Consider the following 27,977-nt stretch of genomic DNA (forward strand, 5'->3'; position numbering starts at 1 on the left):
CTTTTTCATAAGTAATAGTTTTCTATCTTTTTTTCATGTTACGGTGTTGAGTCATTGAGTTTGACGACCACAATATCACAAGATAAACGACTAAAATAAAGGAAAAGATGGGAGCAACTTGCCTTTCTCTGTGGTCCTGTTGTCCAAAAGACTTCAGTGATGTCACTTCCTGATGTATATGGAATTCTGGATCACACCATTGTATTTATGGGGGTGGGATCATTCGTGTAACGGGGTTGAGGGGTTACTCAGGTACAGAAATAATTGTGATTTTAATGAATAATTAACAATTAAATTTGAAAAAAATAAACATTACCAGCAAAAGAGCACAAATAGATGTTTAGGTTGATGTCAAAATTTATTGACTTTTTAAATAGTTTTATTTGGTATTTTCAAAATAAACTTTCATCAAGGCCATGAGGGACATGACAAAGTCGGTGGTGTCAAATGAAAAAACTGTAGTATTTCTCATAAAAAGATAAAATTTAGTTCAGTTTTTTTACACTGTATTAAAGGATGCATTTCAATGTATATGTAAAGCTGTTGAAATATAAAGTTTGGTGACCCAATAGATGAAATACACCAGAAGAGGTGAGAGGGACTCAAATTGTGCCATTTTCATGGAATGACTCTTATACAGTTTGTTTAATTTATCAGGAATAAATGGAATGCAGAGGAACTGCAGTAATGGTCAACATAAACGATAAAAGACACGTGACTTTTAGGATTTTTTACTTCTCAGTCTAACAAAGTAGTCTGTCAGCCTGTCCAGCGTTGTGTTTGTTTTTGTGGCTTCGCTTCGCCTGCCTGCCCCCCGAATGACGTGATGTTTACATCATGCTTGAGTCTGACACGTACATCAGGCTGAGTCATGGTCCCTCGCTGGCATTCGAGGTGGTAAACAGTAGTATTTCTGAGGCAGACCCATGTTGGCTCGCTACTTTATTATCGTTCTGCTCTCTGGCCGTCAGACAGGCTGAGGGGAGGAGGTGGAATGTTTGAGGAGCGACGAGATGTTTTACGAGCCGGCGCGTCGCACTCTATAAAGTTAATTTCCCAAAAGAACAACATTCAACCATCTTTCTAAACACACTATTCACTGTATGTGCGCCAGTGTTTTCACAGCGAGAAACAGATTCATATCATGTGATGGAAGCCAGATAGTGACTAACATCTTCTATTTGCTAGTTTTTATTAGTAATTATTTGTTTGTGCTTTAATAAATTAGCAGAAAGTGGAAAAGACTCCCCCAATCTGGTTTTACCTTTCCACGAACTACGCTTTGTTTTTAGCTTAAACTTGCCTTAAAGGGATACTTTTGTAATGGTGGTGTGCACAACAGTGCAGGTGAGTAGTTGGTGATGACCATTATTAATCTTTTGGTAGATTGAATGGAGCAAAGGGGAGTATCACCAGGTTGCAGGTAATTAGGGCCGGTTCCCACAGCAGCAGCAGAGAGGCAGAGCAGACTGTAACAACTTTACTGTTTTTCAACCACTTTTGTATGTGGGTAGTATGCTTAAATGAACTGGATGACACAAAACATGTCATTCAGTAGAGTTTTGCTGGCTCTTGGGCTTTTGCTCGAACCACAGGCTGCATTTTCATGTTGCCCGCCGCCCATGCTCTCTCGCTCTCCCCCTCAAACTCATGGACTCAAGTATTTACTCCTCAGAGGCCTTTTTCAGTGACTGCTAATAAAGTAGTCACTGAAAAAGGCCTCTGAGGGGTAAATACAAGGATCAACTCATTGTGTGTGTGAACATGTGTATATGTGTGTGTACATGTGTGTGTGTTTAACAGGGACCAAGTTGGAGGTACTGTAATTGGACAAATTGATCTTATTTCCCTCCTCTGAGTCAATAAACTAAAAAGCTGCAAACTGCCTGCACAACCATCTTGAGTTAATACCCTCTCTCTTTATTAAGGCCTGATGGCTCTGTAGGAGTCCAGGTCAGACCATCACAAAGGGCCCAGCAAATTCCCACTGATGCCAAAACATCCAGCAGGTCTGCTGCTGCTCGTTAGGACACATTCTTTCCACCCAGCAGGGGAACAAACAACTTCTGGATGTGAATGATCAAAACTAAAGCACAAATAGTCTCAACTAAAATAAAAAACATTCACATCACATGAAAACTAACTTGTATGCATGCATACTTAGCACATTTTTTTGTCCAAGTGTTGCTAATCACATGTTGGTACGCGTGTTCATTGGGACTGAAACAACTCCTCGTGTAACTCTATTACCAAAACTCAACGATGATTTTTTTTTTTTTTTTTGCATCAAAACTTGACAAGATGCTCTTACACTTTAGACAGGTAACATGTTTTGATGGCACAGAATTGCACAGTGAAGGAAAAGGGAGAAAAAAGCAAGAGGTTAAGAGAAGAGAAAGACCAGAGAAAACGAAAAATTTCAGATCATTGTAAACTAAAGTAAACTGAAAACTGGACATTGCATCTAATCAGCCCTTCACAATGACGAAATGTCACTGCACAAAGCAACAGCAGTGGCTCATTGGCCATAATTCTACTGTAACAGTTAAGACACTCACATACTGGTGCACAGTCGATAAGAAAAGATAAATAATGTGAGTGTCAGTGTAGTCTAATGCTCAAACATAAGACTGATAACTCCTGAACTGCAGCTTTTTGTTGTCAGAACGGGCACAACAGACTAAAATGCACACATGAATAAACACTGTAGTGGGACTCAAGAATTTTGACACTATGCTTTAATTCTGTTTTCTCTATGACTTACTGTGTACGCATGTGTGGCCGGATATCCCAAGTGATTAACAGTCTATAGCACTAGTTATTCATTTGGCATGGTCTGACTCTGCAGTGTGAGGTTGTCTAAACGCTTTGGGGAGACGGACTCACCTTCTGGTCTGTTTTTCTCTTTCTGCCATATGACACAGTCAGGTTATGCCATTGTAAATAAAATGTTTGAAAGGTGAAAAGGTGTTTCCACAGTACATTAGACAAAGTTGGCATACATTTAGACACAAATTGTTCTCCATAGAGCGTAACTGTTCTGTTTGTTTGTTTGTTTGTTTTGTTTTTTTTTATTTCAGGCTTCTAACCAAAAACCTATTGACTTTAAGACGAGGGGGATTGTGAGTGCTAAAACGCTAACTCATTTCTGGGTTTCAGGACTTATGTGTAAAACTTACTCAGAAATGATCTGATATATGGTTAGAATTTTTCATTCAAACAAAGATACATGTAACTTGAAACTTGGCTTAAAAATTCAGGTAGAGTTTGTGAATCTAGCAGCGTCATCTGTTTAGGGAAAAATGACTTTTCTTTCTTTCACTTTCTCAGTCGTAACAAGACTGAGCAGGCTAAGCATTTTTGTGCTTATATCTGGGTTATTTATGTAGCTTGTGAAACTCAACAACATCTAGAAAGCATTTGCACATATTGGCTGGCAGACTCAACAGGAACTAGAAAATGTGTTTGTTGCTCGGTGGTTACTCAAGATAGACCTGCTTGCTGAAGTTGTAAAGTAGGTTTCATAAAATTTAAGATTCTGGTAATGTGACTGATGTTTTTTTACAGTTATGAGTCAGACTGTGTATTTCCATGGAAACGGAGATAACAGTGAGAAAAAGCTTTTTGACTTCAGAGCTAATTGCTCCTCTACATGAATATATTTTGATTATATATTCTATTTTGTTGGTGAGAGTAGTATAATTGCAATATTATACTTGAGGGTGTGCTTAAACGTCATTTGTGGCAGGACAGTGATGCAGTCAGGACAGAGGTCCAAAAGCATCACTGTAATGTTGCTTAATTGGTAACTCCATCCCGATCCATGGCGGTGGGAGGGCGTTGCTGCAGAAACATTGTACCCCCAGGCTTCCCCAGTGAGTTAGAGGCCTAATTTTGAACAGCATTCAAAAACCCTTTAGCACTGAAACTATAGTCTTAGTGTTAGGTCTGTTAGCACCATTAGCTGGGTCACCACAGCTAACTTAGTAGTGCTAACAGTAGTTAACAATGCTTAAGAGGATTTGCGACTCAAAATTAAGGCCCTTCCCAACCTTGGAGAAGTCTTGAGGGCTGCCACCATGTTTCTGTTACACAGCAGCACCATCCACCAGTGGGTACAGCTTAGAGTGGAGACTAATTAATGGAGACCGTGGGTGGTCAGTGGTCACTATGTTTCCACATGCTAACATGGCTAGCTGGCTGTCTCTCTGACAGCAAAGCCAACAGAAAACAAAAAAAGGCAAGACATTTACACCCAAAACATTTAAATTTCACCACTTCTGACTTATGTGTTATCTTCCTAAAAATAACTCGCTAGTTATTGAATATTACACTTTCAAAAGCAATACTAACCAAAATTGACATACTTAATTTAAATCATTGCAATATATTGATTATTATTTGAAGCAAAAAGTCAGCTGATGATTGCCTTTCACCAAGTGAATCAGATTTGAAGCTGATGCCACCTGATTCCATTTCTTAAATTGAGTTTTTTGTACATTTCTGACAGTACCATAACCTGTTTATCCCGTTAAACAATTTAAAAAAATTTTCTTTCTCTCCCCTTTCATTCATATTTTCTCTGCAGACATTCTGCCTTTTGCACTGTATAAAAAATAGAAACATCATTATTTTCTCTGAAAGACCAAAATATACTGTAGCTCTAGACAAAATAGCAAAATTTAAACCAAAATATACTCATCAGTGCTTGTCCCCTGATTTGTTAATAAAATAAATGAATAAATAAATTCAATATTACACATGACATAAGTGTATCTTTTCAGTAACAGACATATAAACATGAAATCATTTTAGGGAATTTATTTTTTGTTTTTGGAGATGTCGAATTTAGGGGGAAATTGTTGCTGTAGATGTTTCACTGGGCCTGATAGACCCAGATCAGCAACAGGTGCCCAGCCCGAGCTCTCTAAGAAGACGAGGAAAAACTCCCCATGAACATCAGAACAAGGCGATGGACATGGGAAGAAACCTCGGGAAAGGCAATTCAAAGAGAGGTCCCCTCTCCACGGACGGCTGGGTGTGTGTGCAGGTTTTTGTATCTGTGTTTGTGTTTGTGTTTGTGTGGGCGCGCATTAGAAATTGCTTATATGTGAGGACCAAAAATGTAATTGGTCCTCACATATGTGCAAGAACTAATGCGCGTGTGTATGGGGTTTTTTTGGGGAAGTCTTCTGCGTGGAAATCTTAGATGGAAAGATTTCTCATCTGGACGTCCAAGGAGGCCATGGCCGTGGTAACGTTGGCCCCTACCACAGAGCATTTAGATGGGATGGGAATGCTCGGGGATGTATCCATCTTCTCAGGAGCCTCTGATGCAGCCTTTATCAGTGAAACCCACTTTGCTCTGGTGGACCGAGCACGTGCAGCCTTCACTGGTAGAGTTACTCTGGTGGACCATGCCATAGAGCGTTTTGGTGACACTGGAACACTTGGGGAGGTATCCATTCTCTCCGGAGCAGCTGGTGGCGTTGTCATCGGCACAGTCCATGCAACGTTGGCCCCTACCACAGAGCATTTAGATGGGATGGGAATGCTCGGGGATGTATCCATCTTCTCAGGAGGCTCAAGTGCAGCCTTAATCAGCGAAGCCCACTTTGCTCTGGTGGACCGAGCACGTGCAGCCTTCACTGGTAGAGTCACTCTGGTGGAACGTTTTGGTGACACTGCAATACTTGGAGAGGTATCCATTTTCTCTGGACCCTGATGTACAATCTTGTGCAGTACCCTCTTGACTTTGGCTGGTTTTCCTTTCAGAACCCTTGGAAGACGTGCACCAAGGGTTCTCCTCTTGGGATATTTCTTGACCAGTCTGCTCCTTTTTTCATCTGGGCTGTGGTTGTCTGCCCTTCTGATCCCGGCTGGATTTACATCCTCCCACTTCCTTTTATTGGAAGCTTGCTGCATGGTGGTCCACAAGTTGATGTTAGGGTTTACAACAAACATCTTTGCTTAAATTTTGCAAAATCTGAATTCCACTCTGTGTGTGCTCTCGAAGTCTGACGATATCGAAATGAAGAACCAAAAACCTCGCCTGAATTTATAAGCTCTGAGAATTGTAGAACTTTACATCACAAAGTGATCATGATGTCACTGGCTTCTACGCTTTCATCATAAAGTGCAGTGATGTCATCAGAGCATTCCATTCAAGTCCATTTTTTTTTCAAATTCAAACAAACAACAAAATAAAAACAAATCCAAAAACAAACAAACAAACAACAAAAACATGTTGCCAGAGCACTTTTACAGAAGATCCAGAAGTTCCATAGTGCCCACTGACCACCCACACTTTCCATTAGTTAGTTAGCCACTCTACACTGTACCCTCCGGGTGGGAGGTAGGCGATCACCACTGTTGGATGATGCTGCTGTTTAACGGTAACATTGTGGCAATCCTCCGGGCTCCTTCACAGTTGGAAAGCGCCTTAATTTTGAGCCACAAATCCCCTTAAGCATTGTTAACTACTATTAGCACTACTAAGTTAGCTGTGATGAACCAGCTAACAGACCTAACACTAAGACTATAGTTTCAGTGCTAAAGGGTTTTTGAAGGCTGTTTGAAATTAGGCCTCTAACTCACTGGGGAAGCCTGGAGGGTAGGTACAATGTTTCTGCAGCAACGCCCTCCAACCACCATGGATCGGGATGGAGTTACCAATTAGGTAACATTACAGTGATGCTTACGGACCTCTGTCCTGACTGCATCACTGTCCTGCCACAAATTATGTTTAAGCACACCCTCAAGTGTAATATTGCAATTATACTACTCTCACCAACAAAATAAAATATAGAATCAAAATTTATTAATGTAGAGGGGCAATTAGCTCTGAAGCCAAAAAGCTTTTTCTCACTGTTATCTCTGTTTCCATGGAAATACACAGTTTGACTCATAGCTGTAAAAAAAAAACATCAGTCACATCACCAGAATCCTAAATTTAATAAAACCTACTTTATTTACATCACATCACAGTGCAGAACTTCTGCCCAGCACTTATGTTACTTTGGATTTAATGTCATTGTTGCGTAATGCATAGAAGATACTTTGAAATCCAGTCAGAGCGACCAGAGCATCCAGACTGAGATTTGTCTGTAAACCTGATTAGAATCTGATATCATTAATCTGCCTAAATGTGGTTTGGATCCAATTTCCAAAAATCACATTCCATGTTGTTTTTTCTTTGTCCAGACTTTCTAAAATCAAGCTGGATACACGTTTGGTTTGACCAACAAAAGAAACAAAAGCAGATTTGGGGTAGCACTCTGAACTGAAAGCATTTGTCTTGTTTTAATTATTCTTAAGTCTATAAAAAGCAGTCCAAGACCCAAAAATAATCTGACAAAACTGAGAAAATCAACCAATTCCCATGCTTGAAAGACCAGAGGCAGCAATCATTTAATTGATTTTCACCACTGGTTGGCATTATCCAGCTCAGTTTTTATAAAATGTCATAAAAAACTTTACTTATTGCAGTAGGAATATTTAACACCACCTACACGCAAAGGTCAGATCAAGAACTAGCATGAATTAAGTATCTTGCTCAAGGACACTTCTGCTGGATAGGAAGGTGGAAAGTTATACTGTGGTCCTCTATTTAAAGTATAGTCTCTCTAAAGGTGAAGATACTAGGCATACAAAATCTTGAGTGGGAGTGCTGAAAATAGAAATTTATGAACCACAAAAGAGCGCTCACTGAAACCCCCCACAAGCTTCAAAGAACATTTTTCCTATCTTTCATTTTGTGCATGAAGTGGGAGTGTGCAGCCACAGTCCTGATGTTGAGGAGAAGGCTGATTCATTAGCATCCGTGGGCTTCCACTGAAAGACTATGTTTGGATAAGAGCTGTTTATTGTTGAAGGGATCACCAGGGCTACATGTAACGTCAGGCATGACAATGATGACTAAGAACCTGCACCATGTCCGTTTATGTGCATTAAAGAGTGTGCCATTAGATGAAGAGGATCATGCAACTGTAGAGCTGCATGAATGCACCATCCACTTGAGAAACATGTCCATGTGAAAAGGGTATAGAAGATATTTTGCAGCGAGACAAAAATGTTCTTGCAAGCGTTTAAATGTAATAACGATCACTTAGTGCTATTTGAAAAGAAGATTATATTCAGCAATGCTCGAAGCTTGAACAAAAACCGAATCGACCAGTTCAGTTTTCTAAATGGAGCATACGTTTGTAGCCACAGGGCAGAAAGTCACAGTAAAAACTGAGGAGAGAAGAATAAATGACAGCAGCAGTGAAGAATCAGGGCAGGTGACAACTGGTCAAGATGATTGACAGGTGTCAGGGAGGTCCACCTTCATTAAGTGAAGACAGACATGCAACCTAAAATCGGTCAAGTGTGACTAAACATTTTCATTGGTTGAGGTGCTCTTGACATTGATTTCAATGATGCATTTAATGCAGAACAAAGTTCACAGGTGGGAATTTTGCACTGAAATGTTTAGCCGTAGGCCTGTGGCGTCAGCCACATTTGCTGAGGTTAGCACAACAAGTGAGAAACAGCAGCTGTAATGCCTTAAGGCTCAGACATACTTTTTGCACTGAACATCTGCGGGCAGCTGTGGTCCCAAGGATTTGATTCTATTCATTGTCCAAGTGACGGGCAGCGTTACCCCCCAGCAGTGTATGGGAGGGCTGGGATGGAGTTCACATCCTCCAACTGCCGACATCAGGTGAAAGTAAAACTAGAAGCCGCTGCTGGGTTTGGAGTGAATGCCTTGACAGCTGTGTTTTGGACTGGACTGAAGCAAGAGATTAGATCATGTGCAGTTGCCGCTCTTTTGTATACATACAGTCCACACGGTTGTGGACATTTATGTCACACAGACCAAAGTGGACCCTTGTAGACGTGGAAATTATGAATTGGCCTTTTCAGCAACAAGCTGGCTAGAGTGCGAGTCAGTCACACTATGGCAAACGTAAATGAAAGCCGGAGCTGGAAGACCTGCCTGCAGGTTCCCAGTCAGCTACAACAGCAACAGAGAGATAGTTGTTTATTAGATGAGGATGGTGAACTGGCTTGTTCCACCATTGTAGACCATATGAATTGAAACACATCAAAAAAACACTTTTTGGATGACATCACCCAGATGTGCCAATCGGTAGGACGAGGAAAAAACAAACTGGAGCCCCCTCCTTATCGCCACTGCTTTAAAACAGCCTTCAGACACAAAAGCAGAATGAAATGGAAAAAAAATTACTGAATCAACTGACCTTTACATATAGCCAGCTAATTGAAACACTCCTCCTTTTTCTCCTGTTTTATCTTTTACTCTTTTTATTTAGTATTTTCAATTTCATAGCAAAAGATATGTTTTTTCAGTTTTACAGCCTGTTGCGTCTTTTGGGAAAGTGTTTGTTCAGTGTGGACACACTGTAACAAAGACATGTGTGAAATGTTCCTTAATTTGATCATGAAAATAATTTACCCAAGTGAAAAAAAAGCAAAAATGCTGCCTCAGTCCCCAGAAAGAGGATTTTGTCTATCTTTGACACCTGCACTACTGTCTGTTTAAAACAAATGAAAGCAAATAGATCCTCATGCATTTGTTTTTTTCTGCTGTACTGAACTTGCACTGAACTGTGACTTCTGTGTTTCTTCACACGCTGGTTCAGAAATGACCAGTGTGTATGGAAACTGACAAAAAAGGTAACGCTTAAACATGTATAAATGCCGGGCCAAATGGCAAGAAATTTTGGGTGCATCCAAATTTTAAAAAGCTAAGCGTAATAGTGCCACTACTGTAAATAGTTAGTCTGCAGCCTTGGAAACTTCTTACTTCAAGGAAAGTTATAGATTTGAGCTTCAATGTCTCAGTTTCCTGAACAAGGTTTGAGACATGCATGTCACCGTCAGTCTCACTGCCTTGTTTTACCACCACACTTCTCTGATCTGAAGGTTATGAACTCTGCAGTCATTATACTTTTCAGTACAGTAGTTCAGCTGACCTCCTCAGGCATTTTAATGGCCTCCTTCAGCATGGAGCAGATCCAAAGGCATGTTTTCCAACAGCTGATTGCTACACAGAAGCAATCAGTCTTGAATTGCTGCCGGCAGGAAACATATGGTCTGTGTTATTCTGTTAGCTACTGGAGAAAACATACAGGGCCCCAGCTGAGGCCGTGCTGCCGCAGCTTACAAAGGAATGCCGAATCCAAATGATAATGACTCAGCCGGCTTATCTGTGGGAGTGAAGGTATTCAAGCTAGACCAAAAACAACCTCCTACTATAATGCTGACAACATAAACAAACTGAGAGCGAGGAGAAATTATGGCGGGTGTAAAAATACTGACAGGACGTTGGAGGAAAACATTAGAAAGCAGAGGTCACGCTGAGACGCACAGCGGCAACATAAATGAGGCAGAAAGAGGTGAAACACCATTAAACCTGCAAATTTAAGCATTTTAAATGTTGTTTGAAAAGGCATTTATATGGGCTGAATGAACAGTAAAAAAAAAAAAAAGAAATAAATGAAAGTACTTAATTATGGCCCACCCAAAGTTATTTAAATACTTTAAATACCAAGCAGATTACCTGACTTGCCCACCCCCGCTCTGCCGAAGACAGCCAGCTTCACCTCCGGGCTTTTCGCCATGACAGCAGCTGCAGCCAGCGAAAATCAGCGAATCAGTCAGTGGGTGCTGAGGTCAGCCATTTATCATCACAGCATCTGATAGAAACACAGAAGACAAGTGTATGTTACAATGCACTTGTAGTTTCCATGCTAAAATACACTTTAATGCCAACAACTTGATTGTTTAACTGACGTATGATTTTGAACACTGTATTTTTCTTTCTGCTGGTATTTCTACTTTTAGCTCCCATCATTTGTGGGTCATACAGTGATTCCTTTGTGTCCTTCAGCACGCTGCAGGACACATCAACAGAAAAGTCGGGCTATGAGTGACTGGACCGAGGCTTACAGTCAGTTACATCAGGACAGAGCAACCCTGCAAAATAGTTTTTTCAACAGTTTTCCCATTGCATTGAATATGTAGAATTGAAAGTATACTTAAATGATGTCCCCTTTTTTAAAGCTGTAGTTTGTAACTTTTTTAACGTTTTGTCATATATGATGATGTTTCTTTTCTCCTTGTAGTGCTTCTAATGATATTTACTAGAATCCACAGTGGCTGAACAAACACAACCAATCATAGCCAATGAGTCTCTAACGCAGCTGTCAATCATGTCAATCTGCTTGTTCATAACAAACAACATAATTTGTCAATTTATATAAACATCTGAATGCACAGCGCATTTTCACGCTAAACTTGTCAATACCAGAGCTTGGTCAGTGGCCCTAAAGTCAAACTATGACGCAGTAGGTACCCCTCTAGCATCAGTTTTGGACTCTCAGGGGCAGCATGTCGCTTTACACCCATTACCTGCATTGTGTCTTTCAAAATAAACTTCAGTTACCTACTTTGGTAGGTTTAGGAGACAAATAACCATGGTTATGTTTAGAAAAAAACATCCCGGTGTAACTTAAAACCTTAAACTGGAGTCATTATTTGAGCGTTGGGCGTGGGATATAGTGACAGTTTCAGCAATAATTACAAGATTATTTCTACCAATTGCAGCTTTAAGTTTGATTCTCAGCTCAGTAAACACAAGTAAAGGATTTTTTGCATAGTAGTTCTAAAACAAAATAAACTTACTTAAATTAACAGTTTCAAGCAAACTGCAATTTGTAAACTTAGAAAATGTAGTTTTTACATTTATGTTTCTGTAATATATATAGTCCTCTGCCCTGAACATCATTTTAATCGATTTTGTTTTGTCATACTTTAATATAGAGTACTGAATAGCTTATACGTGGTTATATGAAATGAGAGAAAAGTATATTCTTACTAATGTTTTTTATATTTTAGTCCTAAAATAACATGTGCAGCTGCTAAGCATGTTTTATTTTTATTTTTTTTTCTGGTGATATTCTTGAGAAACAAGTTCATGAATTAATGTTTGGGCATATTTACATGTGCACAGTAATGTGGAACAGATGAACCTTTATGTGGGGAAGAGAAACCAGCGTGGTGTGTGAAAGCCACAGAAAAAAAATGATTTGACTTTGACTATGTAGTACAGAGACAGCCGTGTCAGTCTGTTTTTTGAGTTGTTGACCTCCTCGCTGTGTTTTTTCATGCAGCTGTGTGAGAGATGTGACAGGGAGATAGAGAAAAGAAGACAGAAAGAGCAGGGGAGCGTAGAATAACGCACGCATAGAGCCGAACTCATTCAAAAGGAAAACACAACTGCAGCCCGTTAAAACAACCAAGCACAGGTCTGTTTAATGAGAAAGCAACCCACTATGAAGTTATCTCAAAAGATATTTGATTCTAAACTGCTGCCTCAAACACTGTTTTTCTTTTGGCTGCTCTTCCAAAATGTAATGAAAAACAATCAAACAACAACTTTAATTTCCAATTGAAATATTGGCAATTAGCAGTAATCCTAACTGAGACAATACAACAACAAACACACCAGGCTTTGGCTTGTTTTTATAATGTTTATTCAGTGGTGGCAGCAGCCTGATAGGGAAGTGTGTTTGGAGCTAGATTGTCATGGATTTGAACTGATGCTGCTGTGATACTACAGAAGAAAAATCTCCTCAGGAGCTGTACTGTGCTGCAGTCTCACAACAGAAAACTCTGACTAGAATCACCTCTGTCAACCTGACTCAAAACGCAGCTGAAACAGTGCAAACCACGAGTCAAAGCACCATGTCAATTGACTATTATCTAGAATTCAACAAAAACACACTTGATTCTGTCATGCGTTTTGCAGCTTTTTACATCGAACCTGGCTCTGACCCAAAGGTACTAAAATCCTCCAACCATCTTGTCTAAAGCTTACTAAATACGTTGTTTAAATCTTGCATGTTTAATCCATACAAAAACCAAAGAGTAAAAGTAGTTCTGTGTGACAGACTAATTCCTGGCTGGGCACAGTCTCTATGTGGTGTATTGCCAGCTACAGTTGTTCATTAACTGGCCCTGCAAGTCCCTTCTACGTCTCTAAGCTTCTAGAATCACATATTTTGCAAAGATGCGCAAATGAATATTATTGTGCCATCTTCTGCTTTGACCAGGTCTTAAAGGGATACTGTGCAGGAATTTTGAGTTACGGTTTGTTAAAAGTATCACTAGTGAAAGCGAAAGTGGTTGTCCAGCCATTATCGTGCACACAATATCTCATGAACGCCTTGAGGGTTTTTTGTTTTTTTTTTTCTTTTCAAATTTTACACAAACATCCACTTGGACACAATTATGAGCTGATTAGAATTTGGTGTTTAAAGGTCAAGGTCACAGCTACCTTGCATCTGAAGGAGTATAAGATAATCTATGCATTCATGTGCTCCAATTTTACACAAATGCCTCATTGGTGAAATGATGAAGCACTGATATTTTACGATATTTTATTTAAGAGGTCAAAGGTCAACTCTGACACCATAATGTTCTGCAAAAACACTTTTCTGGCCATGACACTAATCTCGAGTGTCCACTTTGACACTGCTGATTGTACAGATCTCCTGTGCTGCTGACGGGAAGATGTGTGAGAAGCATCCAAGTTTTCATAGACATGGATATAAACTTTAACTGCAACTTGACTGGTGTGCGGCCGTATATCTTGTTGTTTTTTATTTGCACTGTGTCCCTAAAAGTGATGGCTGAGAGGAATCACATCTGTAGGAGTCTATACATCCTGATCTTTTAAGACTCTAGATGTAGAAAAGAGGAATACTTTCAGATTGTGACAGAAACCTCCCTGTGAGTTTGTTACAGCTTTAGTCTGTCAGGTAGCATGTTATACAGTGTCCCCAAAATCTGTCAGCACTAACCCTGAGAACCTGTCAGACTCTGCATCCATCAGAGTGCCACATGTGCCTCTCTTTCTTAGATTTTGCACGCAACGCATCAAAGAGCAGGTGAACAGACAATGAAGTGCTGTTGTTGTTGGATGAAAACATTGTGCTAATGGTTCAGCTGAAGTGTAGAGTGTTATACTTGTCTGTGGGTTGAGAGAAGTCTTTGTGGATTTAAAGTTAAAAGCCAACTTGGATAAAATGAAAATTGGATGGTGGTCAAGGTGAATGCTTTTCACCTCACATTGTGGAGTCGAGACATTTTCACGCTCTTGTTTTGGCAGGATACAGAGCGGCTCTGAGAGAAAGTTAAGAATCCAGATTTTTATTGGCTCAGACTGTCTTAACATTTAATGTTTTGGTTTCTGTTGTCAAAGTACTACCCATTACAACAAAAAAAAATCTGATTCGATCAGCGGGGACAGATTGATAGCTGGTTATGCAAAGCTACAGTAAATCCAAAATTCTTAACTGTGTTACCGCACACAACAATGAAACACTCATAGTGTGATCAAAGGTGACAGAAAACTGGCTTTCAAACATATCTGGCATTTGTGAGAACCTTTATATATATATATATATATATATATATATATATATATGTAAATATATATATATAGAGAGAGGGAGAGATAGATATAGTGTGCTGAAGTGCCAGCCCTGTTTGAGAAAAGATCTATCATCAGCGGCTGTCATGAATTAAACCATCTGTAGCAAGAAAATTTGGAAAAAATTGAAAACAGACGTTCAGTGCACCCTGTGTGCTTAAACAAAAGCTGAAAAATGTCTTTGTGTGTGTGTATGTGTGTGTGTGTCAGTGCCAGGGACATGTTCGCCAGTTTCACACTGGCTGAAGTTATGAAGTGGCAAACTTCCAGCGCTTTGCTTCCACATCCACTGCAGCAATCACACTCAGGGTTTAACCTTTTGCCTTTTATACCAACACACACATGCCCATATATGGTGTGGCTCTGTGCCGCTTGGTGTGGCTCAAGTGGAGGTCGATCATCCATCTCTGTCTCACTCTCTCTTTCAGCAAGGGCCATCATGGCAGCCGTCAGCGTCTTTAAATATTATTGTTTTTATCATGATTAATGTGAACGCCACATTTCCACCAACCAGACAGCACTGTCAAAACAGTACGTTTTGTTGTGGTAATGTTGTAATGGCATTAACAGTGACAACAGTAACATTTTGTTCTGTTCTCCAGTTAAGTTGAAAGTGTTTTGGGCATTTATGAGATGGTGATGCAGTCTTATCCACCTGAGATGTGTCAATTGTTGAACTTGAAAGTGTAGGCCACAAATAAAGCTTGGTAAGCTGTAATTTTTAAGTTCTCCGGGACCACTTTGATAATAGCCGTCAAAAAGTTAGGAGCAATAACTGTGCCATATACATTTAAAGACTTTTCTCCTAAGGAAAACCACAGAATCAGTCATTTCACCAACTGCCTTGAACACACACACATATACATGTACTGTATAGCTGTTCTTGTGACTATAACAAATAAGGTCTCCTAATATACTAAAGTCGTAATTAGAACCCAAACTTAACCTTTTCCCAACGCTAACAAGGTTGCTTTTTTGTCTAAACCTAACCCAAGCTGCAGCCTCCTGGGCCAAACGATTAAGCCAATGCAAAAGTGCCAAAAAACTGCAGTTCCTCAAATAGCCCCTTGAGGCTGGCTCCAAGAACGAGTCAATCCCCAGAGACCCCCATGTTAAAATGCCCAACTTTACAGTAGATATAAACATGTTTACAGCCTTAAAACGGTTTTGGTTTCAGAAGCTAATGTCCCCATTCATGAAAACTATAGAGAGAGTTGATTTTTGTATAACTCACCAAGTTATTAAGGCTTAAAGTTAAGCCTAATTAAGGGCATGGAGTAACAGGTGGGTGTCATCCATTTATGTTGACAAGTCACTATTATGGTGAAATAACCGCATAACCATGACATAACTCCAGATTCACAAAGCAGCTGCAGCTGTTGCTATTTCAGTGTGTTTTCAGTTCATGGAAGTTAATAGTAAAGTTTTGGTTGTCTGTAAAAGTCTTGTTCAGCATTTGCTTATGCCAAAATATCCTCTAGGAAGTTTGATGTTTTTTCAGCTGTATATTTTGTTTTAAAGGTTTTAATACAGTTTTTTTTGTTATTAAAAATTATTATTAGTATTATCACAGTTAACCATAGCTGTAACTATACTGTGCTAACCAAGCTATCAGCTAGTGTTAGGATTGGCTCCACCCTCTCATCCAAATTACTTTAGCTCCAAAAATTCAAGATGGCAACAGCCAAAATGCCTCACTCAAATCCTCACAGGGGTAATGTCGCATTGGCTATGTTCATTATATTATATAGTATGTGGTTGTAGCTTCACATCTAGCATACAGACATGAAACCATATTTATATTCTCATGTAACACTCAGCAAGAAAGGGCACAAGCACATTTTCCTTTCCAACCAGTCCTTTCAAAATGAAAACATGAAATAACCGTTTCACTGTGAACAGGTTCAAAACTAAATCTGTTCCTGCCTAAATCACACCCACATCTTATGCAATTCTCATTACCCATGCATAAAGTTTTGCCAATTTGCTGCTGATGAGATGGAGCCTATAAACTCCTAAACACTGTAGTAACCTATAGCTGTTACATATTGATTAGTCATTAGCATTGCACTTAATTTTGTGGAAAAAGGAAAAGTGTGGAGGATATGTCTTAAGTTATTTTTTGAAAATACAGTGTATATATTATAATTCAAATATGAATGTAATAGAAGCAACCCACAAAAACAGCTTGTACAGCTCTTTTTTTATTACAGCAGACTTTTTCAGCTGTATTCCTCCTTTGTATCTTGCTTTCATGTTCTTGCTTTCTATCTGTTTTACATCTCACACATAATACTGGACACATACACACACATAGACACACACACACACAGCACTGCGGTGTATCCTGGCTCTCCCACAGAGCAGCGGGGAAACACCAGTAAGAGAGGAGGAAGAGGCACATCACAGGAGTGTCTCCCCACCAGCACAGTCCTTCTTCTTCACATTTTTGCCATTTATGGCCTCCACCCACTCCACCCACCCACCATCCTGACTCTCTTATGCAGACACACACACACACATGCATGCACACCTCCGTCGCGTAATCACAAGATAAACAGCTTCAGTGAGGATAAAGCAGTTGCTAAACTTAACATAGTGACGCATCATTATCCCAGACTACTTGTCTCTCTCTCTCTATCAGACTTTTGCAAAAATTCAAGACACCCAGTCTGGTCTATGAAACAATGTGTATGTCCACCTACACATACCACCATGAAAACACATTCAAAACAAACAATACAAACTACATTGCAAGAATCAACATATCGATCAAAAGGCAATGCACAGAAATGTATAATCTGCGTAATAATGAGCCATAAATTGGTGTATTACCCAGGTAATCTTAAAGGCTGCAATCACAAGGTATGTTATCATGTTATGTTTAATATGAAGCTTTACATTTCTATACCTAACCTTCATAACTTTGATTTCCTAAACCTAACCTATGTAACTTTATTTTAAGTATGTCACATGACGTCACCATGTGTGGTGGGCTTATTTGTTACATATCATACAAATAAATGTAGTGCATTTTTCAAAGATATCATAGAAATTGTTGAATGAGGACATATTGCAGTGCTGAGAGGGAACTACAAGAGAAATGTATACAAAAAGAACTCGGGCAAAGAAAAAGTAGTTTTTCATGCTGAAGCCAACTTGGCAGTACACTACAGATCTGTTTTCATCATGTTGTAACTATAATTTCTGCATGGCTTTAGTGTTTCTGGGAGTAAAACGGTCATGTGTACCAATAAAAGCTAAAAAATTTACCTTTCATCCTAAAATACATGAGATTAATAGTAGTAATTCCAGAGCATGAGCTAATAGATACAGTCAGTATTTATGGGGACGGCTATACAATGTCATATCCTTTTACACTGAGGGGTAAACAAAGCATCCTGTATGTCAAATAAAGTTAAAAAAAAATCAAGAGTTAGAGGGTATTTTTCAACTTGGCCCCTATTTTATAAATTACAGTTCATTTTAATAGAGTCTGGTGGGTTAGGCGATGGGGATCTCAGCTGTTTGTAGTGAAACAAAAAGGATCTTAAGTTTTATCCAGTGTTGGATTGTTTAGCCACTGGTTAAGAGTTGGGAGCCTCTAAAGACTGATAGTTCTTGAGGATGCAAATCCCTAATGGCATGAAGCAACGTTGGCGCTGTTATACTGCCTCTAAACATTCATGGAATTGACTAAAACATGCTAGTCTATTACATTATAGCATTAATGGCTGTAGAGTACTGATATACAGTAATGGTAAGTTTACTAAATGCAGCGGTGTGTCTTAAAAAAATGGCTTTTTACCCCGGCCAACTTAACTCTCACCCACTCCCTAACTAAGTCTAAAAACTGACTGTATCTATAATAAACCCAACGCCCTTTGTCTAGTACCCACAATTCTTCTTTTTTCCACCCACAGACCTCTGCTCTGCAGGGAGCCCATCCAAACTGTCAAACTGGGCACGTGTATATTTTTTTTTCGCTCTGTGCCCAGCTGGCTTTTGTGTCATTTTTACCCTGAGAAATGAATCTGGGTGGTGGTGCTGTGGTTCGGGGAGATTACAGACCTCTGAGCTCCAAACCTTGGGAGGAGACCTGCTGCACCACAGGCTATAGAAAGCCTGCAAACCACAAGCCTGTCATCTAAATGCATACAGTGAACTGGTGCTCTGCCTCTGGAGGGAAACCAGTGTGGAGAAGAATGCTCCAGTGTGCTACTCACTGCTGCTTTTTCATTCAGAGGTGACAGGTGTCTGTCAAAACCGCCCTCGCACTGGCACACTTTGAAACTAGTTTGCTCCTGTTTGATCAAACTTTTTCAGGCACTCCTGCCCTGACAAGATTCGGTCTTTCTCTACTGATAGAGGGAAGAAAACCAGCTATTTTATCCATCTTACTGGAGATGGAAGTATTTAAATATTTTAAATAAACATCAAGTATGTGGGATTTAGGAGGATATATTGGCAGAAATACAACATAACAAGAATGCTTTGTTTAGTGTAGAATCATCTGTATATAAGAATCGCCGTGTTTTTGTTAACCTTGGAATGAGCCGTTTATGTCTTTATAGGCAGACATAAAATGTATGAAAAAATATGAGCTATTTACAAATTGTCCATAGGGTCCTCAAAATCAAACTGCCATTTTGCTATGGTAGCCAATACCAAACCAGATGAACCAAATACTGGCTCTCGATAGGGCTATTTATGCTTTGGCGTTGGCCACCATAGTTAGCAGCCCCAATCCAACAAGCAGTGTCAGAAAAACACAGATTTTATTAACATAAAACGGCTTTATTTAGTGTTTTTATCAGTTTAAATTATGGGGTCCGTTTGTTTTGGAGAGGAGGAGACTTTTGCAGATAATTCAGGCTCCCAGTAAACACCTCTTGAACATCTCTATCTTAAGTTATCAGATGAGAAAGGAGAGCACTCATGAGCAGGTGCTTAGCTCATCTGAGATGTGCAGAGCAGCATCTAAGAAACACTGATTTTTAACATAAAATTGATTTTATTTTTTTGTTCATTTTGTTTGATTTGGAGATGAGGAGACATCTGCACCTAATTCGACTTAAAGTAAAAGACTCCCGAATAATGAAGGAATCCTAACCATACAGCACACAGGCGAAGTTTTAGCTGGTTGCAATTTGTAATCCTCACCACTAGCTACCACTAAATCCTACACACTGTTTGTTTAAATGACAGTAGAAATACCCCAGCATAAAATATACTCAGTAACCTATAAAACGTATGTATTCAACATTTAAATACAATTAAATAACAGAAGTATTTGAAACAACATGTAGTTAAAAGTGCTCAGTGGAGCTTTTTATAACCAACAAAAGTTATGATTACTCTCTTTTGTTCTTACTAAAATAGGAATTTTCCTAACCAACATACCTGCCTTTTAAACTAAGACTAATCCAAAAGTAAGAAAACAGTCAATACTGTGAACAATTTCATCTTCAGTTAAAAAATGTATGAAAAAATATAAGATTAAAAATTGTCAGTATTTTTTCTATACACAAATCAAATTTAAAATAAAACTGATTTTTACAAACCAGTTTTTATTAGGTGAACGCAATCAATCTTATAAAATTTTAATAACAACTTTAACTGACTAGCATTTCTGATACCAACGAGGGAGGGTAGTCACATTTAATCTGTGCATCATACGCCATAGCACTACCAGCAGTCAAAACTTCACAAGGTTTTGTTAAAGTATTAAAAGTAAAAGTATTATTAAGGCAGAAAGGCCCTTTCAGACATGTTGTATTATTGTAAATATGATATTGTATTTCTAAATCCATTGAAAACATCATATGCATTATGATGAACATAAATTTTGTATGTAAAATCGTACAAAGTAAAGTGAAGTTGTAATTACAATTCTCAGATAGGCTCGTTTTCATGCCACTTAATTGCAGCAAATGTACTAGATTACATCCCACTACTGAGTCATTAGCATTGCACGTCATTTCACACACTATACTAGATGCACTCAATCTTGATATGTGCATGTCAGCTGTGAGTCGCTGTAACTTGTTGTTTCAGAGGCTGTTAAAGTTTCTGCAATCTTCTCTACTCGTCATTCTCTCCATCCTCACTTCTGCTGGCATCCCACCCACAACCTCCGTCAGGACCCCTGCTGGGAGTCCCCCTGGACCCCGGTTTGGCAGGCAGCCGTGTCGGATGTGTCGACTGACCCTAAATCCCATTGAGATGTGAGCTATTATGTAACACTCAGAGCTGCTCCTGAATGCCAATTACGTCCTCGAACTCAATAAGAGAAGATCAAGCAGCAGAGTAAGAAATAAACCCTGCATATTCATGAAGATTGAAGTGAAGATCCACGTGACTGTATTACAGAAAACTGGATCTGTACCAATTAACAGCTGAAATGACTGACTGGAAAGATCTGTCCAACTTTTTAGATGACAGAGCACTGTAATCTGAGACATACAACATATTGAAATATAAAGCAAGATTATTCCCATTTAAAGTGGTATGAATACCAAAGCGTGTTCGCCAGATATCAGAAATACTATTTTGTGTCATGAGAGAAAGACACACTGCGTACATGACCTTCCCTAAAGGTCTAATTCTGTCAGTAAAGATGAAACCTCCTGGCCTGACCACAGGTTTGATCACACCTCGATGTTGCAGTGCTGTGTCCGGAGGGGACGCACCTCACATGAAAACACCAAGGAAGACTCACCAATGACAGCTGAATGCAGTAATAATCCCCCGGTGATGAAACGCCGATCAGGAAGAGAGGAATAAAACAAAAAGTTGTCAGGTCCGCTGATCAAAAATGACGCGTCTGACCTTCGCAGATGCGGGAGCAGCTGGATGAAAGGAGAGCTGTGTATGCAGCTGTATGGACAGACGGGTGGATGGATGGACAGATCTCGTCCGGACAGACCGAGCAGCTCTGACTTGGATGAATGAATCCCTAAAACGGAGGGTCAGTGGAAATATACGGAGCGGAGCTGCTGGAGTTCCCGACACTCTGCTGCCTCTGACCGGGCTGCTGCTGCCGCTGCTGCTGCTGCTGCTGCATACCGCTGCAGCTCCGCACTGATGGAGGACAGCGACATCTAGTGGCATAAAGCGACAACACAAGCTCCGTGCTCATTAAGATGAAAACGCAAACAGAGTACCAACACTATTAGGTCTTTCTGAGTCAAAGTATAGATGCTCCTGGTCAAATATTACTCAACTACAAGTAAGAAGTTGCTGAGTCATATTATCACTCACTGGGTTTTTTTTCCCATCAACGTAGATTAAGAGAGCAAAGCTCATCTGAAAATGCCCATTTTAAACTATCTGACTATAATCAATGCTGACTCGAGACAGGCTTGCATGGCCTCGTTTCGTGCACACGCTCGGGATGCGTTAGAAGCCCAGATGAATGGATGGACGAAAAATCGATCAAATGAGTCAGAAAGAGGGAAAATAAGAGCGCCGATTTTTAAGCAGCTGAGCAAACGCTGCTGGTGGAGTTTATGAGGAATATAAAGCGGTATATAAATTACAGGGTGTGAAGGACGGCCAGGGGAAAATGCATACAGATTAAATTCATAAGTTATACAACCCTAATTAATTAATTAATTAGTATTTGATTATAAATAAATGGTCAGATAGGTTACTGGCACATTGTGGCTGCATGAGTACAGTTATGGACTTCTGAATTTTAGAAAAGAAAAAAAATAATTAAATGCAGTACCTAAGTCAATGTACTTCATTACTATCCACCGCTTCATTTAAACATGTTGTACCGAATTTAATGATGTTATGTCTTTCGAAATTGCTGTTTAATTTAGCAAGGCTAAAACGTTTTTGTTTGATGGCTGTTATGTTCCAGCAGTGGTTCAAACCTTTTTCCTGAGGGGACCCCATTTCTATCAGTGAGTAAACTATTTAATGGATATTCTTATATTTATTAATAACAACAGCAATACAGAAAAACTGATAAACTGCCAGGTTTATCAAATAAAAAACAACAATTGCAACAAGTTTGTGTAAAATAAGCAATATGGAGGAGTTTTTTAGCATATTATTTCCTGTAAATATTCCATCAGATATGAGTTTTCATAAAATTTTTTGGAAGTTACTATGTGATTCTCTGGCTGTGTTATGATTTTTTTTTTTTTTTTTTACTTTTTGTAACAATTAATAGGCTTCATTTTTGACAAATGTTCTATTATGTCTTTGGTTGTTTTAACTGTGTACGTTTCTATTGCAGGAAGAAGCTTTGTTTATCTTTGAATACAGCTTGTGTTCAGGTCTTCACCCTGTTCTTATCCTGTGAGTTTTTTTTTTCTTTAAGGTTATATCTTGAATTATAATTTAAACTTTAAGTAAAGCTGCATGTGGCACTGAGCGGAGTCCAGGCAGATTGCAAGCATTTGGTGCTTGTTTCTGTTTTGACTGAAGAGAGGCCAAACTGTTGATGTTTTTTAAAATGATTTGCAGTAGTCATCACTACATGCTGATGCTTTTTTGACATATATAAATCTACCACAATATAGAATTTCACCTGTACACAGTAGAAGTATACTACATGGAAAAACTGCAAAAAGTCATGTTACAGATTGCCGATTTTTTTTTGCATTTAATTATATAGTATGCTGGGGAAAAAAAGCAAAAAATCGGATTATTATTAGAAGAAAAACAGTGTTGTGTATCGAATAAATGTGATAGTATGGCATGTCAAAAAAAGTCATAATAGAGACAAAATGTATTATTCCTTTCAGGATACTGCCCCAAAGTGAAATAGGTCAAATTAGACATCCTATTCAAACCACAACCTCATGTGTTGATAAAATGCTGTGATATCGTGTTAACCTGTCTGATACACTATCAACATTGCATCTCAGGTGAAGGAGCCCTGCCCTGAGCAGCCACAGCAGTGCTTTATAACCTGAAGCCAGGCAATCCGGTGCTCATTAAAGACTACCAGGGGTGTCACTCAAAGCAGAGATGGTACCACGGTCCAATCCAGGTGCTGCTATCCACCGAAACAGCTGTAAAAGTCACAGAAAAAGTCTACTTGGGTCCATATCAGCCATTCCAAACTCGTGGGGCTCTCCACTCACCTGCAAAAGAGGTCGGCTAACGCCCAGAGCCAATTCAAGTCATTACAATGGATTAAGGACTCTTCAGGAGTGTAGGTGGATTGCTGCTCCTACGGTGACCAACACGGACTGCCAGGAAGAGAAGTTGAGGGTGACAGTATTGGCATACTGTCCGAAGACAACAACAACACAAGATAACAAACAAGAGGTGAAACAGCACCCTCCTCCTACAAGTAGCGTGTCAAACTACCACCTAAGTGACGGCAGTAGACAACTGTGTCACCAACGAGGGATCAGCGATGGAACCCGCATCCCCCAGACCCTGTCATCCATTCTGGATGGTTGGACGGGGTGGCCTCAGGTGCTCTTTATTCTTCTTTTTCCTCCTTTTAGTAATCATAGTGTTTCATATCACAGTCACACATGACTATCTCTTTACTGACACACAGAGACTCATCAAACAGAACACGTACATCATCAGATCCTGCTATGGCCATAAACAATGTGTGGTAAAAACTTATGACGCAAGTGGCAAGCAGACACACCAATGAGAGCTGCTTTGCTTGGGAGACTATGTGAACAGGTGCCTCCAGATCATTTTGCACTTCTATAGCACTTAATGGGTCTTTGGCAAAATGTGTTTGTTTGTAGTATTAGACATGATCTTAGCTGATAAAGGTGATGCTTGCATAATGTTCAGCAACTCTTAATGCACATCACCAGTGCGAACATTCACAGAGGCCCTTACCAAATTAGAAACACTCTTCAAGGAACTAAAAATGAATGAGGTGACAGGCACATGGATGATGGACTTATTTCACTCAATTTTTGGAAACTGGAAATCATTAGGGGACTGTTTCTTCATCTCATTGTCAGAGCCACTGACAAGTCAATCACACACTAGACGGCTTTTTTAACTGGAAAAAACCCAAAACCTAATAACAGACACTCAAGATTTGCTCCCTACAGCTGCATGTTCTACAAAATCAGCTAATACTAATTCTCTATTTGTCAGTTCATGTGTGTATATATATATGTGTGTGTGTGTGTGTGTGTGTGTGTGTGTGTGTGTGTGTATGAACTGACTTGGAGTAAGCTAATGGATTAGTGTATGTTAGGTTCACCTTACCAACTTGGTTTGTTTAATTTGTATGTGAGAAAGGAGACAAACACCAGTGTTTCCCCTACAATGTTTCAGATCAGGCCAACGATCATCAACAATCACAACTATTTTCTAGACTTTCTAAAGTGCGTGGATTAAACTCTGCTAGCTAATTGGGGCATTTTGCATTGGTTGTGTGATGCTAAAAACAATTAATCCACCATATGGCAATCAGACTGAAGAGCCTCACTGCTTCAGGCTGCAAAGCAAATAATGCAGGAAGTCACAGACACACCAGCAGCCAATCCTGTTAATTTTCAAAATATAACATCCTATGCATACTATTTTGCTTTACTTAGTCACTTACAGCGAGCTGTATGGAGGTATGCACAAGTCGACAGTTTGTTTTTTTTACTCTCACTGCCAGAATGGAGGATTGCAGGTTTAAATTAATGCAGTGGGGAAAAAACAAAGGTCACTGGTTAGCTAAATGACCATAGTACCGCCAGTCAAAAAGAAAAAAATCCCAACACACAATTCATTTTGTTCTCATCTGAGCTAAGGAGCAAAATTAGAGATGGGAAAGGAGAATTATGCTGTGGTCTTGCAGTGAATCATGTGCACATTGCTCATGATGTACAACTATTTTAAAATAAATGCAGCTTACTCAGACATCCTCTCTATGTTACGTTGTTTTAAGTTTTTAATATACATATACATAACATACATATTCAGTTTTACCACCAGACCTGAAAAAAAATTCTAGGGGAAACACTGAACACCTTATCTAAACATGGTAACCTCCCAAATTCTCATAATACTGTGTTTTCCAATATAAATATGTGACTGAATGTGATCTTCTTTGTTACACTCAGCTTATACTTTTTAGTGTATGAGCTATGTCTTGTTGTCTGAAAAAGATTAACTCAGTTAAACCCCCTTTTTCTGTTTTATCACTTTATTAAATGTGCTGCCGCAACTGCATTAATTTTTTGGTAATCTTTTCCATGGAAATTCTGCAATTTTGTAGTTTTAAAAAAGTAAAAGTATTTGAAAAAATAATTTTAAGACAGAGTATAGCATGTCAAAAATGAAAAGGTGTCATAGTGAATGATGAATTGAAAAATGAAACAATGAAAGTTATTGTATAGCATGTCAAAGCAAGAATTGAAAGAATTGAGAAGAATTGAAAAAATGAAAAGGGGTTAATACAATTTCAAAAAAGCATAGTATAACACTTTGAAATAAAATGCCAACATATCATGTCTTTAAAAAATTAAAAAGTGTCACATACAGTATGTTGATGAAACTTCATACTGTAGCAGTCTGAAAAACTGAAAAATTGAAAAAAAAATGAAAATGACAAAAAATGCAAGGCTATAGTAGACCAAACATGTCATAAAATGACATGTCCAATAACAGCCAAAAACTACATTGAACCAATTTGAATAGGCCTCCAAGACACGCTATAGCATAGAAAGTTGCAAAGAGGGCCAAAGGCACCATAATTTGGCATGTCAAAAGATGACAGAAAAGACAAGGCTATATAGGATGGCAAAAACGCCAGAAAATGACATGACCCAAAAACAGCTCAAAAGCAAATTAAACAACTTTAAATAGCCTTCTAAGACATGCCATAGCATAGCAAAATGCAAAAGGGCTAAAAATGCCCTAATTTTGCAATGGGAAAAAAATGACACGATATGATATGTAGGAAAATTAGCTCACTAAGACATACCATAGCATAGAAAGTTGCAATGAGGGCAAAAACACCATAATTTGGCATGTGGAAAAAAATGACCAGACATGGAAGGCTATAGTAAGGCAAAAATGTCAAAATATGACATGTCCCAAAAACAGGGGAAAACCACATTAAAGCACTTTAAATAGCCTTTCAAGACAAGCTATAGCATAGAAAGATGCAAAAAGGGACAAAAACACCATAATTTAGCATGTGTAACAAATGACCGAAAAAGCAAGGCTATAGTAAGACAAAAGTGTCAAAATATGACCTGTCCCAAAAACAGGGGAAAACCACATTAAACTAGTTTTAAAAGCCTTTCAAGACGAGCTATAGCATACAAAGACGCAAAAACGGCCAAAAAACCCCATCATTTGGCATGTGAAAAAAATGACAGAAAAAGCAAGGCTATAGTAAGGCAAATATGTCAAAATATGACATATCCCAAAAACAGCTGAAAACCACATTAAAATAGTTTAAATAGCCTTTCAAGACAAGCTATAGCATAGAAAGGTTCAAAAAGAACCAAAAACATCATAATTTGGCATGTGAAAAAAATGACCGATAAAGCAAGGCTATAGTAAGGCAAAAATGTCAAAATATGACATGTCCCAAAACCAGGGGAAGAACACATTAAAGTAGTTTAAATAGCCTTTCAAGACAAGCTATAGCATAGAAAGATGCAAAAAGGGACAAAAACACCATCATTTGGCATGTGGAAAAAATGACTGAAAAAGCAAGGCTATAGTAAGGCAAAAATGTCAAAATATGACATGTCCCAAAAACAGGGGAAACCACATTAAAACACTTTAAATAGCCTTCAAAAGACATGCCATAGCAAAGAAAGATGCAAAAAGGGACAAAAACACCATAATTTGGCATGTGTAAAAAATGACCGAAAAAGCAAGGCTATAGTAAGGCAAAAATGTCAAAATATGACATGTCCCAAAAACAGCTGAAAACCACATTAAACTAGTTTTAAAAGTCTTTCAAGACAAGCTATAGCATAGAAAGACGCACAAAGGGACAAAAACAGCATAAATTGGCATGTGGAAAAAATGACCGAAAAAGCAAGGCTATAGTAAGGCAAAAATGTCAAAATATGACATGTCCCAAAAACAGCTGAAAACCACATTAAACAACTTTAAATAGCCTTTCAAGACATGCCATAGCAAAGAAAGGTTCAAAAAGGACCAAAAACATCATAATTTGGCATGTGAAAAAAAATGACCGAAAAAGCAAGGCTATAGTAAGGCAAAAATGTCAAAATATGACATGTCCCAAAACCAGCTGAAAAGCACATTAAACTAGTTTAAATAGCCTTTCAAGACAAGCTATAGCATAGAAAGGTTCAAAAAGAACCAAAAACATCATAATTTGGCATGTGAAAAAAATGACCGAAAAAGCAAGGCTATAGTAAGGCAAAAATGTCAAAATATGACATGTCCCAAAAACAGCTGAAAACCACATTAAACTAGTTTAAATAGCCTTTCAAGACAAGCTATAGCATAGAAAGATGCAAAAAGGGCCAAAAACACCATCATTTGG

General features: G+C 38.9%; 1 protein-coding gene and 1 long non-coding RNA gene across 2 annotated transcripts in view; one reads left to right on the plus strand and one right to left on the minus strand.

The window, feature by feature from the left end:
• Positions 1–21,527, minus strand: part of rerg (RAS-like, estrogen-regulated, growth inhibitor) — a 58,144-nt gene extending 36,617 nt beyond the window's left edge. Inside the window, exons 1-2 of the mRNA XM_042511487.2 lie at positions 21,225–21,527; positions 10,568–10,703 (exon numbers count right to left, since the gene is read on the minus strand). Coding sequence (XP_042367421.1) covers positions 10,568–10,628 — 61 coding nt within the window. The 5' untranslated portion in view covers positions 10,629–10,703; positions 21,225–21,527. The remainder of the gene's footprint in view (positions 1–10,567; positions 10,704–21,224) is intronic.
• A 179-nt stretch (positions 21,528–21,706) lies between these two features.
• Positions 21,707–26,792, plus strand: LOC148185883 (uncharacterized). The gene is made up of 3 exons (XR_015775557.1): positions 21,707–22,416; positions 22,755–22,816; positions 23,389–26,792. It is a non-coding gene; the product is annotated as an uncharacterized LOC148185883 (long non-coding RNA).
• The last annotated feature ends 1,185 nt before the right edge of the window (positions 26,793–27,977 follow it).

The sequence above is a fragment of the Plectropomus leopardus genome, chromosome 22 (genome assembly GCF_026936395.1).
Source record: "Plectropomus leopardus strain MGB_pleo_1.0 chromosome 22, ASM2693639v1, whole genome shotgun sequence".
NCBI lineage: Eukaryota > Metazoa > Chordata > Actinopteri > Perciformes > Serranidae > Plectropomus > Plectropomus leopardus.